The sequence below is a fragment of the Falco peregrinus genome, chromosome Z, assembly GCF_023634155.1.
Source record: "Falco peregrinus isolate bFalPer1 chromosome Z, bFalPer1.pri, whole genome shotgun sequence".
NCBI lineage: Eukaryota > Metazoa > Chordata > Aves > Falconiformes > Falconidae > Falco > Falco peregrinus.
Genome location: NC_073739.1, coordinates 3,055,066 through 3,068,200, shown reverse-complemented (window position 1 = coordinate 3,068,200; position 13,135 = coordinate 3,055,066). Strand labels below are relative to the sequence as shown.

The following is a 13,135-nucleotide window of genomic DNA, read 5'->3' as shown; positions in this document are numbered from 1 at the left end:
GTGAGTGAGTGCAACGTGGATGGGCGTGAAGCAACCGTGACCATCAAAGGATTTTATTGTAATCCAATTTGCCACCTTGGCTATGCCCTTGTTTTAGATGTCATCGTGTCACATGCTGCTGCGTGTAGTAAGCACTGTAAGAGGTTCACACTGTTCTTGCCTGATGCCTTTAGTTAAAATGTGCCTGGCAGATACATTTTTTCCATCTAATTTTGTATTGTATTTGGGGGAAATCTAGGGATGGAAGAAACCCCTTTTACAGATAACAGTATGCTATACAATCTATACAGTAGTCTTTATATGTGCAGAAGTTTCAGATTTTATTCTGTTTCTAAACAAGTTTAAACAAATAAGGTAAAAATTGCATCTGTTCATCTTTCCAGAGGCTCTTAGTAAAAATTAGCAACAGGGTTTGCATCATTCATCCACAGAATTTACATGTTACTGCCAGCTGCATAGTCCAAAATAAACAGAATCATTTCTTTATTGTAGTCGATAGCTGTAATGCCCTTATTATTTCATATCTTTCACAGGAGCCACACATATCTTCATTACCTAATTATTATTCTGAGTGTGATCAGTAACATCACCTTCCTGTAAAGTCGGAATGAAAATGATGAAAACCAGCAATACTGTTGTATCTCCTTAGGTGACATGTCTTTTTTGATGGTGACAGAACTTTCATGATGATATCTGTGGTTATCCGTGTGGCCAAAAAATGCATGAAATGAATGCAGTGAGCAGTTAATTATAACAATGGAAAGTTACAGAATATTTTGCTTTATTCTCTTTAGCTGCAGGGTTGGTATAATAGTAGAGCTCATTGTAGAGAACATTCATGTAGGAAAGAGTGCTCAGTGCTGGCATGTCTGTTAAAATGGTCATCTAGCATGCCGGTGGGCTTTGGAAGGGAATCCTTTGATTGCCTCCACAACTTGGGCTCATTTTGCAAAGGGGTTTTGATGGTCGTGAGCTGGATTCATTCCTGAGGACATTGGACTAGATGCTATAGTCAAGTGGAGACCCTAATGGTTACTTAAGGGTCTGAACCAACAGCTGGTCATTTGGGCACCTTCAAATCACATAAATCCACAGACTTCACATAATGAAGATACAGAAGACTGAGCACTGCAAGCTTTGAAATACTGATCTGCTCATGTTGTGCCAGGCTGTTTTCTAATCTAGGCATAGCCAATGCTGACTGCTTCACATTGCATATCTTCAAATACATTTTGTAGTTTGGGATATTGCTTGAAAGCAGAAAATATTCCTTCATTTTCAGTATGCATTCTGAAAGCGTTGATGGAGGTGAATGTGTATGTATTTTTGTATAAATACATCTATCTATCTATCTATCTATCTATCTATAGATAGGTAGATATATGTCTAAGGGTTTTATGAAATGCATTTGGTACTTAGATGATTTTTCAAAATTTGAAAAGAGAATTTTGCCTGTTCCATATTTTGGATACCTAACTGGGGGTATTAAATGCTGCCCATTTCTTCAATAGTGTTGACACCTCTTGTAAAAACTGTGACCAAATATTATATTGAAGAGTGGATATAAAAAAAAATTAGAAGTAACTGGAGATGAATTAATACTTTTCAAACTGTAATGGGAATATATTTAGAATTCTTATGGATATAATGAAATGTAATTAGTGTTTAAAACCTGTTAATGATGGCTTTTTAATTGCCTAGCTTTCACATTTGGATTTACTTAGGATGGGAAAAGATAAATTCACCAGTGCTGAGATTAATAATTGCCTAGCAACTGGTGTCTAAATACATCCAATATAGGGTACACAAAGGGGGAAAAAAACCCACTTTCATTTCCTTGTATATAAAGTATGAATAAGAATATAAGTATGGAGCTAAATATACGTGTGTGCATGTATACATGTAGACACACACTCTGGTGCTTTGAAATTGCTAAGCTCAAAAGCTGTGGTGCATGAAAAAGAAATGCAAAGGTAAAACTGAGGCAAAAAACCCTGAGACATAAAACTGAGTGTGGATGAAAATTGAGACTATTAATTTATAAACTGGTAATTCCACAGTAAGTGTTGGTTGTTTTTGTTTGTTTTTTGGTTTTTTTTGTGTTTTTGTTTTTTTTTTTAATAATCTTGCTTCACTGATGAAGTGAAAGTAGAAACTGGGAAGATACCTGTAAAGACCAGTAAGAATATGTGTCCCTGAATGCTCTCAGTCTATAAGGAAGAGAAGTAAGAAAGATGTTACCTGTCTAAAGAAGGTCACAAACACTTACAACTGTTTATTTCAGAGGGTGCTGGCTGATTTAGCTGCACGCATGGATTTTCTCACCGTGGAAAGCAGGGGATGGGCAAGAGAAAAGCTGTTAATGTGTCTGAGTTGTTTTCTGACCAGGGGGTTGAGGCATTTCCAGAGCTTTGGGAGCCATGAATATTTTCAAAAAAGATTTGGGAAGAGCTAATGATCAAAAGCTCAATGTAGGTAAAGTCAAATAAGAAATCTGGGTCCCTGTATTAACCATCTGATGGTCATGGATGTAGAGGTGGAGCCTACTGGCAGTTAGCAGAGAAGCCTGCAGAAGCCCAGCTGATTTTTGACAGAAACCAGTGAAGATCTGTATCCAGAGATCTGCAAAGCACAGTAATTTCTAGCAAGGAATGTGAATATTTTATCAAATGAGAAATTTCAAGTCAACATACTACTAAAAATCTCACCATCAGCTTTAAAAACAAAGGACAAGTGGCTGGAAGTGATAATGTATTCCTGTCATGACTTCATCTCTCTGTCAGAAAGTTTTAATTGAACAGAACAACTTAATGGAGAGACAGTTTATCCTGAGTGCCTTACACAGAAAGCCTCAGTTTAAGCTCTTATTCTTTCCCTTTTCATAAACCTCTTTCACCCCGTAGATGTGAACAGGTGCAGAAATACAGGTTGATTTATGTGACTGTTAGCAAGTGGCAAATAATTGTATAAACACAGCTGACGTGAATGATGCCTTAAATCAAACGAGGATGTTCAGGGAGTGCCTAGGTAATTTTTGCCAGCTTTGTTGAGTGTGCAGAGAGAAAAGATGTTGTGGAAGGTTGTGCTGATAGGGATAAGGGTATCTTCATCAAAGGGATTGATCTCCCTGCTTGCGTGGGAAGCATCACTGCGGTTAGCTGGGGCTGGGTGCAGGGGATGGTGTGCTGCTGGTACCATCAGCTGATCATCAGTTTGGTGGAATATCTGTCTTTTCCTTTGATGAAACAATGTCTCTAACTGATGACAGCTTTCCCCAAATCCCCTTGACAGTGTGTGCATGAAAATTTTCCACAAGTTGTAAAAATATTCAGAAGTGCTTTATATAACCATATTCCTCCTTTAATCACTTTTGATCCATTTTTTACTAATAAAGATTTGAAATGACAGGAATAGTTCATCTTTTTCCCTGCAGAGCCAGTTGGCATAGAAATGAACTCTCTGCAACCTATGAAAGAGAGAAGAGTTTACTTTTTAAGCTGTTTTCTGTTTCTACTTGTATTTCATATTGTCAAACATCAGATGCTTAAAATGTCTGTAACTCAGCAGGCTGGAGTGCGGTGACCTGCTGCTCTTTCACATTCAAATGAATAAAGTAGCTCATACTGTAGACCTTTAGAAAGGGAAGAGATAATACTTTTTTAAGGCAGAAGGGGATTTATTATGATAGAAATTAATCTCTGCAGACATTACTTTAGGCCTCTATTCTAACCCTGAAAGTAGGGACACACTTTTACAGTATCGTACTATTAGACTAAATCCAAAGCTTAAGTCAGCACTTCATCTTCACCCAGGATTAATGTTTCAGTCCAGTCCCAGAGTCATATTCAAATGATAATTCTCTTCTTAGAATAATCTCATTTTCTTTTGGTAATACATCTCAGGTTTTCAAAAATCAGCCAGTGCATCCCCTCAGATTACAAGACAGGAAAAAGTTAAAGAAATGTTTGTACCTAGTTTACACGAGTATGTTGCAGTTCTCCTCCGCAACTACAAGCTACAGCTTGCTTAAGTGCATACAGTCTCTTGATCCCAGAGGCCTTCAGAAGAAGCCAACCATGTCAATTTTCAGGAAACCTGTAATAAAATCATGAGGTAATTATTCTGACATTTGTGTTCTCCTGTAAGTTTCCCGGTCAAATTCATATGTGGACATTTAGAGTAGGTGATATCAGTTTATTCATTTTTTAAAACCATCTAAAGAATCTGCTGTGCATATTCTATTTAGAAAGTTAGCTGAACCTTCTACCTACATTGTAAGCAAATCAGCCTAGAAAACAAGCAGAAGGACACCGATGAGCTGTTGGTAGCTAGAAACTTTAACTTCCCTTTCAAATAATAAGGGGTACAAGTTAATTATTCAACTGTCTTTTTACCTTAGGAAAAACAAGTCAGCTGCCTCACCGTTAAATCTAAAAAACCCCAGCTTACAAATTTCTTAAAAGATCTGCAGAGCTCATCTGTTTTCATATTCACATTTTGCATCTCTGCACAGGTGTGTCTTCAGTATGATTTATGGTTCTGCTTCTCAGTAGTGGTTCAGCTGTGGAGAAATAGATTTGAACTTGGACACTGTACAGATGATTCTGTAAATCAGAAAACTATTAAAACTCTTTTTCTGAAAATTGATTTTAACGTGAAACTGCTACTGGTAGCCAGTACTTTCTCCGTCTTCTGAAGTTTAGTTGCTCTTCTGGGCTTCAGAACTGGGGCTTGTTTTTACTATCCCTAGACCAAATTTCTATTGACTGGCTGTTTTCTGGGCTGGTTATTCTTTTGTGCTACCTGAAGATTTCTTCTTTATAACAAGTTTTATTCTCGTGAAAGGGAATAGCTATTCATTTTATTTCTTTAGAAAGAGTTTTTGAAATAACCCATATTTCATGTAGCAATGTAGGAAATTGAATGAAAATACAGGGGCTGTTGTAGGTAGGAGTGATGGTTCACCTTCTCCCATCGGTGGTGAAACCAAGTGCTTGAGATATAAAACACACATCACAGAGCATACCAGTAAGCAGTATTGTGCTTCCCTATCAACTTGCATGGATAGCACAATGAACTTGTATGACATTGTGTTTGCAACTTTTTACCTGTAGATTTCTTCATGCCTTTTGTTCCAATGGGTGTCAGCATCTACTTGGAGTCCTATAGTGTAAGTGTGTTTGCCTCAGTATTACCTTCTGTGTATTTCACCACGTCAATACGTAATGCATACTAAATGTGTTCATAGTTAATGCACATTAAATATAAAAGAATAAATAGGCTTGAATTTTCCCATACACACTTTCTATTTCAAGGAATATGCTCTATTCTTAAATTAGAGAAGAAAATGTGCCCAAACACCCAGTTCATCTTTCTTCTGTCACTTCTTTCCTTCTAGTTTTGAAATCTTGTGAATCCATGAGATTTTTTGAGACACGTTTCTTTCCTTGCCATCATTTCATTGTCTCAAGCAGGTGTTTCTTACAGTAACTTTTCTGCCAGAAATCATAGCAGTTACGCTATGTGTTCAAAAATAGTTGAGGGAAGTAGTGTTCATTTTAGGGTAATGATTTTGTGCATAGGGAAAAATGCTTCTCCCATGCCTAATTCAGGATACTGTACATAGATTTTGGCAGGTATTCCTATCCCAGGAACTACAATGTGAAAGAGTAAATAGTTTTAAGTTGGGGTACATAATTAGTTTTTCTTTTCTTTCATTGGCAAATGTTGGTGAATTGCAAATTGATTTGCTTATAGTAACGGTAGCTGGCTAGTCTGTGTGCTTTTACAAGAAAGCTTTACGAAGTAGTGCGTGCAGGTCGTTGTGAATGGTACTTTCCTGTTCGCACAGAACATATTCTTTAGCCTTCACATCACAAAAAATGTTTTCAAAAGCTCTATGAATTTCTGTTTTTGACAAGGATTGATGGGCTAACTGTTATCATCATGGTGTACTGCATTATTTATATGCAGCAGTTGAGTTTCTTTTTTCAGGTTGTCCTTTGCTGTCAAGCAAAGTATTACACTCTCAGTCAAGAATCATGTAACATTTTGTGGAGTTTCACAGGATCAAAAAGTATGCTATATAAAAGTGTAAAGTTCAACAAAGAGTGGATATACAAATTTTACCCTCCTTCCCACCATTACCTGCTTGCCAAAAAAAGCAATAGTTGTTCATTCAGTATTTTGTTGAAAAGGATGTGGCTTAAGTGTGGTTGTATTAAGGTAGGTCATGGAGCATGATGGACTTACAGAACAGTTCCTCTCCAAGTGTTTTTAATAAAATTTGGTCCAGGTTCACTGATGGGAGTTATTCACTGTGGACAAAAGCTGACATCATCTTTACAAAAAGACTTAACTCTTACTAGAAAGTAAATATCTCACCATTTTATTTGAGTTTTGCTAGATTTTTTTTTCTGAGTTTGGAGAAGCAGAGAGGGTTCTTAATTAAAGTTCCAATTTTGATTATGTATGGATCTCCCCTTTAATTTTATGCTTTCTAACCTACCACATTTTCCAAAGAGAGAATGGACAATTCATTCAAGGACTAATGTGACTTAAGGATGTTCTCAAGAAATTAAAGATGTGAGGAAAAATAAAAATAAAACATCAAAATCCTCCAATGTGTTACCTTCTAATCAAATAAATGTTTTATCCGCCACTCAATGCAGTATCGTGTGAGATAATGTCGATTACATTCCTAACTTAACTCTTTATGTTATCCAAAAGGAGGACATACGTACGTGTATATACATACATGTATTTATATACATAAAATATGTGCATACATACATGTCTATATATAAAAATATAAAATATAATATATATAGATATAAATATACAAATAAATAAATATAGATCTAGATATAAATATAAATATAAATATAAATAAGCTACTATAAACCATAACTTAAAAGCAAGGGTCTCCTAAAAGACACAAATGCATAGTGTTCATGAGTTCTGCCAGTTTGAGCGGGGAGCATGTGAGTGGATCCTTTGCTGATCCTGTTTCACAGATCCTTGTAACTAATCTCAGTAGCTTGATGCAATGAGATTTTACTGTCTGCAGTTTTCCCAAGGATGATGTAAAGGCATCAATACTGTAGTATGTATTTTATATACAGTCTTAAGACGTACTTTAATGCTCTAGTAGCCATGTAATGAAAAGTGCAGGGTTAGTCAGACACAGTAAAGACGAACTATTGTTTTCATTTGACACTTGCATTCTTACTGGACCCTTTCAGAACATTTTAATAGAAATACAATATTAATTGTCTTTTGGTGGGGTTTTGTTTTGTTTTGTTTTGTTTGTTTGTTGTTTTTTTTTTTTAATAATGAAGTTCCTCTTAGAGTGTTTGTTTAATTTACAGAAATTTGTCAAATTACACAGTCTGATGCAAAACCAGAATATGATGTATCACTATGGAAAATCAGCAGCACAGAGCAGAATTCTCTAAAAATTACTGTAAAGGGTGTAGTTCTTTCTTTGGGTTTATTTTACTCTTGCATTCACCATGACTAAAGTTAAATTCTAAAACTACTGTTGTGTTAAAAATTTTGTCATATACAGCATAGTGTTTCAATGGTAACAAATCCCTTAATCAGTTGTTAAGATATGCATCCGTATAAGCTTTTCTTAGTTAAGAACAGAGCCTTTAAAATAAAATTATGTTCATCAAACTCAGTAAAATGTAAAACAAACTAGATTTCAATATTTCAACATGAATGTCCTCTCAAGAGGAACAAAATGTAAATTGAGGGGAATATTATTGATTCAAAGGTGATATTTATTTTGTTCTGTGCAATTTCACACACAAAAGTCATAAATAAGGGTGCTAACAATTTAAGTGCATTTTACTAATTTAAGTATGCAAATTTGCATAGCCTAGAATCTAGTATTAAGCAGAATTATTGCTTGGTTGTGTCTGCAGTTGTTCATTTCTCTGCATTCCATTTGACATCATACTGTTATTTTAACCACTGGTGTTCAAACTATAGATTTTCCCTCTTTAGCCCTCTTTAGCATTACATGAATGAGACAGGCTAGATAATCTATTTTGTTGGAGCTTTTTGGTGGTTTTTTTTTGTGGGGTTTGGGGTTTTTTTGTGTCCCATTTTCTTTAGAGGTGCACTGTGTTCATTTTATTTCTATGGTGTGATATAAGGACAATTAAAATTTTACACCAGTGATTGATTGTAGAATTTGGGCCAAGGTGGTGGGTCAAAAGAGCACTTAAGTAATTACCTGAACATGGAAATAAATGACTGGTGTTAGAGGACAGCATCTGCTTTATTAGTCTGAAACTGTAGGTTGGGTCACTTCAGACTGAAAATGCCAACATGAATTTTCAGACAAATGAGAACTACACAGTTAAGTATGCACACTTTGGTGATAGTAGAAGATTCCACTTTCTGGAAATATAATGGGAAATGGGATGCATTCTGTTTGTCTGTTAATACAAAACTTACAAATGAAAAGAGTATTTTGTCTTTTATTTTTCTTTCTTGTATTGCGTAATTGAAATCAGAAGAACAGAGGATCAGGAAACACATAGTAAAAATGTCCCCTCTCATTTTAATCAGAATATCTGTATGGATTTGCATAATAAGTGTTCCTGCTCCAGATGCTATTTAATTTATTAATTTAGTGAAAGGTATGGAAATACAGTTGTCAAAGCATTCAGTTAATAGTAGTTGTTCTTTCAAGCCCCATGAAGTAAAAAACAAGCATCCTTTGCTACCCCAATAGTGCAACAAGCACTGAAAATGAGAAGTCTTGACTTATTTAGATTCACTTAAGAAGACAGTCATTAGACAGATGTCTTACATTATTGACTCTTTTCAACCGACTGTACTTCTCTGTCAGCTGGACAGTCTTCAAGACGAAACTGTTAATGCCAAGTATGTAGACAGATGACAGTTCTCTGTGTCATGAAGGCAGTTTAAAGCTGACAGATTAAAATTAAGTAAAACTAAAAATAACCCAGCAAATTAACCCACAACTTTTTTGCGACTGATGCACAAAATTCATGAAAGCAGTTTTGTGTATCAGTTGAATTTCTTAAGTGATTATTAGATTCAAATTCTCACACCAGTCACTAATCTGAAATCTATGTGCCAGAAAGGCATTAAAAACATTTTGAGTTCCCTTACAACCACTATAGTCCAAAACGTATATCAGTACTACTGACACAAACAAGTGGATTTCTGTAACTCTTTACAATTATATGGCAAAACACTGGCACCTTTTCAATTAAAAAAAGAGCATACAAAATAATATACTTGGTTTTTTTTTTAATAATTAACTATCTGCAAATGTTGCTTTAAGTTGCATTCGCAAAAATTTTGCAAAATAAAACTGTACTGCACAAATTATTAGTAGTTCTTAAAACAGTACTGAGCAATAGAAAGCACAAAACTGTCTTATTTATAAGATGAAGCTTGAGATAAATAAAAGAATGCATCTACATACATATTTAATTAGCTGAGAAAAATTAAATTGACAGTGACCAAAGCCTAGGGCATTTTTTAGGACTGCTTCCAATTACCACATCGGGGACAGGATGCCATCCTTATTTCCATGTATTTGTAGAGCTGTGTGATAGGGTGAGAGGGGTTTTTTAAGGGTGTTAAAACTAGGGAATTGCAGGAATTGAACAGGCACTCTGTTCTCTGTTTTCTGTCTCCTCCTGAAGGCAATTTTAAGTAGAAGGAAGATAGGAAATTGCAATAATGTGTTGTAGACACTGATAATATTGGAGACATGTTCAAGTTCTGAGCATGTGAAGCAGCTCTGTGGTGCACCTTTCAGAGTTTGCATCTTTCTGTTCTTGATCACCTCAATCTTAATTGACTGAATAGGGTCTTTACACTGAAAAGCAATTGAAAGATGAGCCAAATCTGCTGGTTTAGTATTATTTAGGAAGGCTGAAGTGCCAGTGACCCCGAGTGTCCGAGAGTGTTTTGAAGCATAGCTAGTTCATAGCACAGCAGTTTTGAAGCGAAGCACAGCTTTGTTTCTAACTGATTTGTTCTGATCTTCAGTCAAGATGGACTATGGGAGAACCTGACAAAACTACTTTGTGAACTTGGAGGGAACTGTCAAGGAGCACTGAGGAGCTGTGGCTGCTCATGTCCGTTAGCCTCCATCCCTGACATGGATCTGGTGGGTCACAAGCCATAGTGAAAGCATCCCTGGGGGCACAGTGTGAATGTAACAGCAGCTCCGGTCATAGGACTCCACATCAGAAATCATTGGTTGGGTGTAAACTTACTGTTAGAATTAAATTACTCAAAACACTTTAATGGCTTTAGTCTGTACTATCAGACTTTACCCTGGGATCACATATAATTGGTATTCGTGTGACTGACATAAAGCCAATATAGAAGCACACTGCTGGCCTGAATGCTGTGTTCTGTGTTAGCAGAAATGCAGCTGCATGTCAATACCTGATCAAATCTGTGCTGTGGAGTGTTTTAAGAGTGTTCGTCTGGAGCACATGATGATACAACCACAGCCACAGCTCTCTGCTCACAAACCAGGTGGTAAGACAATAGCCTGACTTGAAACCACCATTCAGCTTTATGTTGAAGGGAACCTGGAGAGGTAAAACCCTGGGTAAATTTCTTTTCAAGCATATATCCTGAATGACTCAAATGAGAGTCAAATCTCATCTCAAATCTCTCAAATGAGAGAAAGAAAAAAATCCTCTTGTTACATTTCATTGTCTTTTGCAAGTGAATAGCTGTCAGTGTGTTGAAGAGAATCACATTTTACAGAGCAAAAGGCTAAAGGAAGAAAACACAGAGATGTGCTGTTAAATAAATATAAAATGGATTTAGCCAATAGGTATTCAAAGGACATAGTCTGTCATTCCTTTTTGTTCTTGATTATCAGCAATCTGCCATATTAAGAGTTTGTGCATAACCTTTGAAGAGTTTTATACAGGAACCTTTTTTTTTCCCTTTAACCCACAGGGGATGTGTGTGACTCCAACCCATGCAAAAATGGTGGCATCTGTCTGTCAGGGCTGAATGATGACTTCTACTCATGCGAATGTCCCGAAGGCTTCACAGACCCCAATTGCTCCAGTGTTGTGGAGGTTGGTAAGTGCAAACCTTAAATGCTGAAATAGTTGCTTAAATATTCCATTAGTCTGTGGCTAGCCAACCAGTGATGGTCTCCACAGCATTTTGTATAATGCTGTGGTCATTCCATTGTTCCTTATTGGTTTCTTAACCTCATATCTATATCATAATTAACAGACAGTTAAAGCAGTATCTGACAAGTGTATCAGCATAATATAATCACTCAGAAAAGTGCAGTGCTCTACTTCACAGAGCAAAAAGATCATAGCTGTGACTTAAAGTGACCAACATTTCTCAAAGATCGATGCAATTATTTTTATATATCCTTCTGCTGATCAATGACCACGTAAAGTTTGGTTTCTGATAGTTTTATACTGATGTCCAGAGTAAAGACTAGTTACTTAAACAAGTGAAGTTACAGAAACAGTATAGAAGAATACAGAATAGCACCTAGTACTCGTTTGAATTTAAAAACATTTACCCAGCTGGAGGTTGTAGTTAATCATTACATGAGTGCACAGAGTACTGAAACTTTATGATGTGCATTTGACCCAGAGTAAATGTAAATATGAGTGGTAGTTCCAAAACATCTGGCAGGTCAGGCCTCTATCCTAAGAAAACTTAATGAGGAAAAGGGCAAAGAAGGTGGTAGACATTTCATTGTGTCACAGGCCATCATTTTCAATGGAGCAGAAGAGCTGCAAGTTGACCGAGCTTTTATATTATCCCAAAGAAGGTATAAAACTATGTATGGTAGAGCCAATAAATAGACACTACTGTTTAAATAGGTACATACCTATCTTTTCCATGGAGTTCTGGGAATTAGGATGGGAAGGTAAGAGACACAGAAAAGCACTGACCTACAGAAGAGAGGGCAGTAGTTTTTATTTTGTTTGTATCAGGAAAATACACAAAAGTGGAGGTTCTGTGGCAGTGCATCTTATCTGAAAGCTTTGCATGCCCTGCCTGCATTTCTTCTGCTGACAGCCAAAGTATTTGAAAGCACTATGACCCTTCAATTATTTCATATCGTATGTCTGTGTCTGTGATTCATCATCCTGGGTTACACTGACATGCTTCAGTCTGTGGCAGCTGAGTGTTGCTCACACTTTTTCTTCTGCCAGCTGTACTGTAGGACATGAACCTTGAGAAGAAAGGCCCAACAGCATGGCTTCTACAGATGTCTCATTGAAACTGTCACAGCTCGGCTCAGCACCTCTTTAACACTGCAACCATCCTACATCAGTGTGGTTGGCATTTCTTAATACATAAATAAAGGCTACACAGGCACAAACTGAATACACTGTTCTAGGGATTAATTTTATCCCTCTCTATCACGAGATAAGCTGAGCAGTACTTAATGCAGGAACCCAGGGTCAATTTGGTTTTGTTTTCTGTTTTTCTTTTCTGTAAACAATACTATCGTTGTTCTGGCCGTGACTTCTAAGTCTGTATAAGGCAATTTTAAGGGAATCTGTTTTGAATTTGATTTTGCCAAAGATAAGTTTTCTCCAGACAAGTGAACTGCTTTTGTTGAGAGAATGACCAGCTTTGGTGAGACACCAACTGCATTTTTTTTCTGACTAAAATATCATAGTAGCTGGTTCTAATCAAACATTTGAGTTACACAAGAAATTGCTTGTGCCCTTGATGCAACCACACAAGAAGCCAGAAGACACTGCCTCAGAACACTATTTTCCATACCTTTCCTTTACATTTTTATGCATGCTTGAAGGATCTGAATTTATCCTACAGCTATATATCATGCTATGTTAAAATGGTCTTTACATAGGTTTACTGCAGGAAATTTTGGGATTTATCATGGGCCTGATTGGCAGGAAATTGCATTGTGCACAGCTGGGAGGATGCCGATCATGAGTGAATCTGAGATAAAAGCATGTTGTGATAATTGCCACTGTAATTTACAACTAAATATTAGAAAGGCTTTAAAAAAATACAAAAACACTTAAAGAAATTCTTCAAACACTTCATCAAAACCTTGGTTTGGTAAACAGCATAAAGCATAAGCAAGTAGAAAGCTTTAGAA

At 36.4% G+C, this 13,135-nt stretch overlaps 1 protein-coding gene across 2 annotated transcripts in view; it reads left to right on the top strand.

Annotated features, from left to right (window-relative positions):
* Positions 1-13,135, top strand: part of EDIL3 (EGF like repeats and discoidin domains 3) — a 257,246-nt gene that overhangs the window by 58,029 nt on the left and 186,082 nt on the right. For both annotated transcript variants that reach the window (XM_055791610.1, XM_055791609.1), the window contains exon 2: positions 10,978-11,106. In XM_055791610.1, the coding sequence (XP_055647585.1) occupies positions 10,978-11,106 (129 nt within the window). The remainder of the gene's footprint in view (positions 1-10,977; positions 11,107-13,135) is intronic.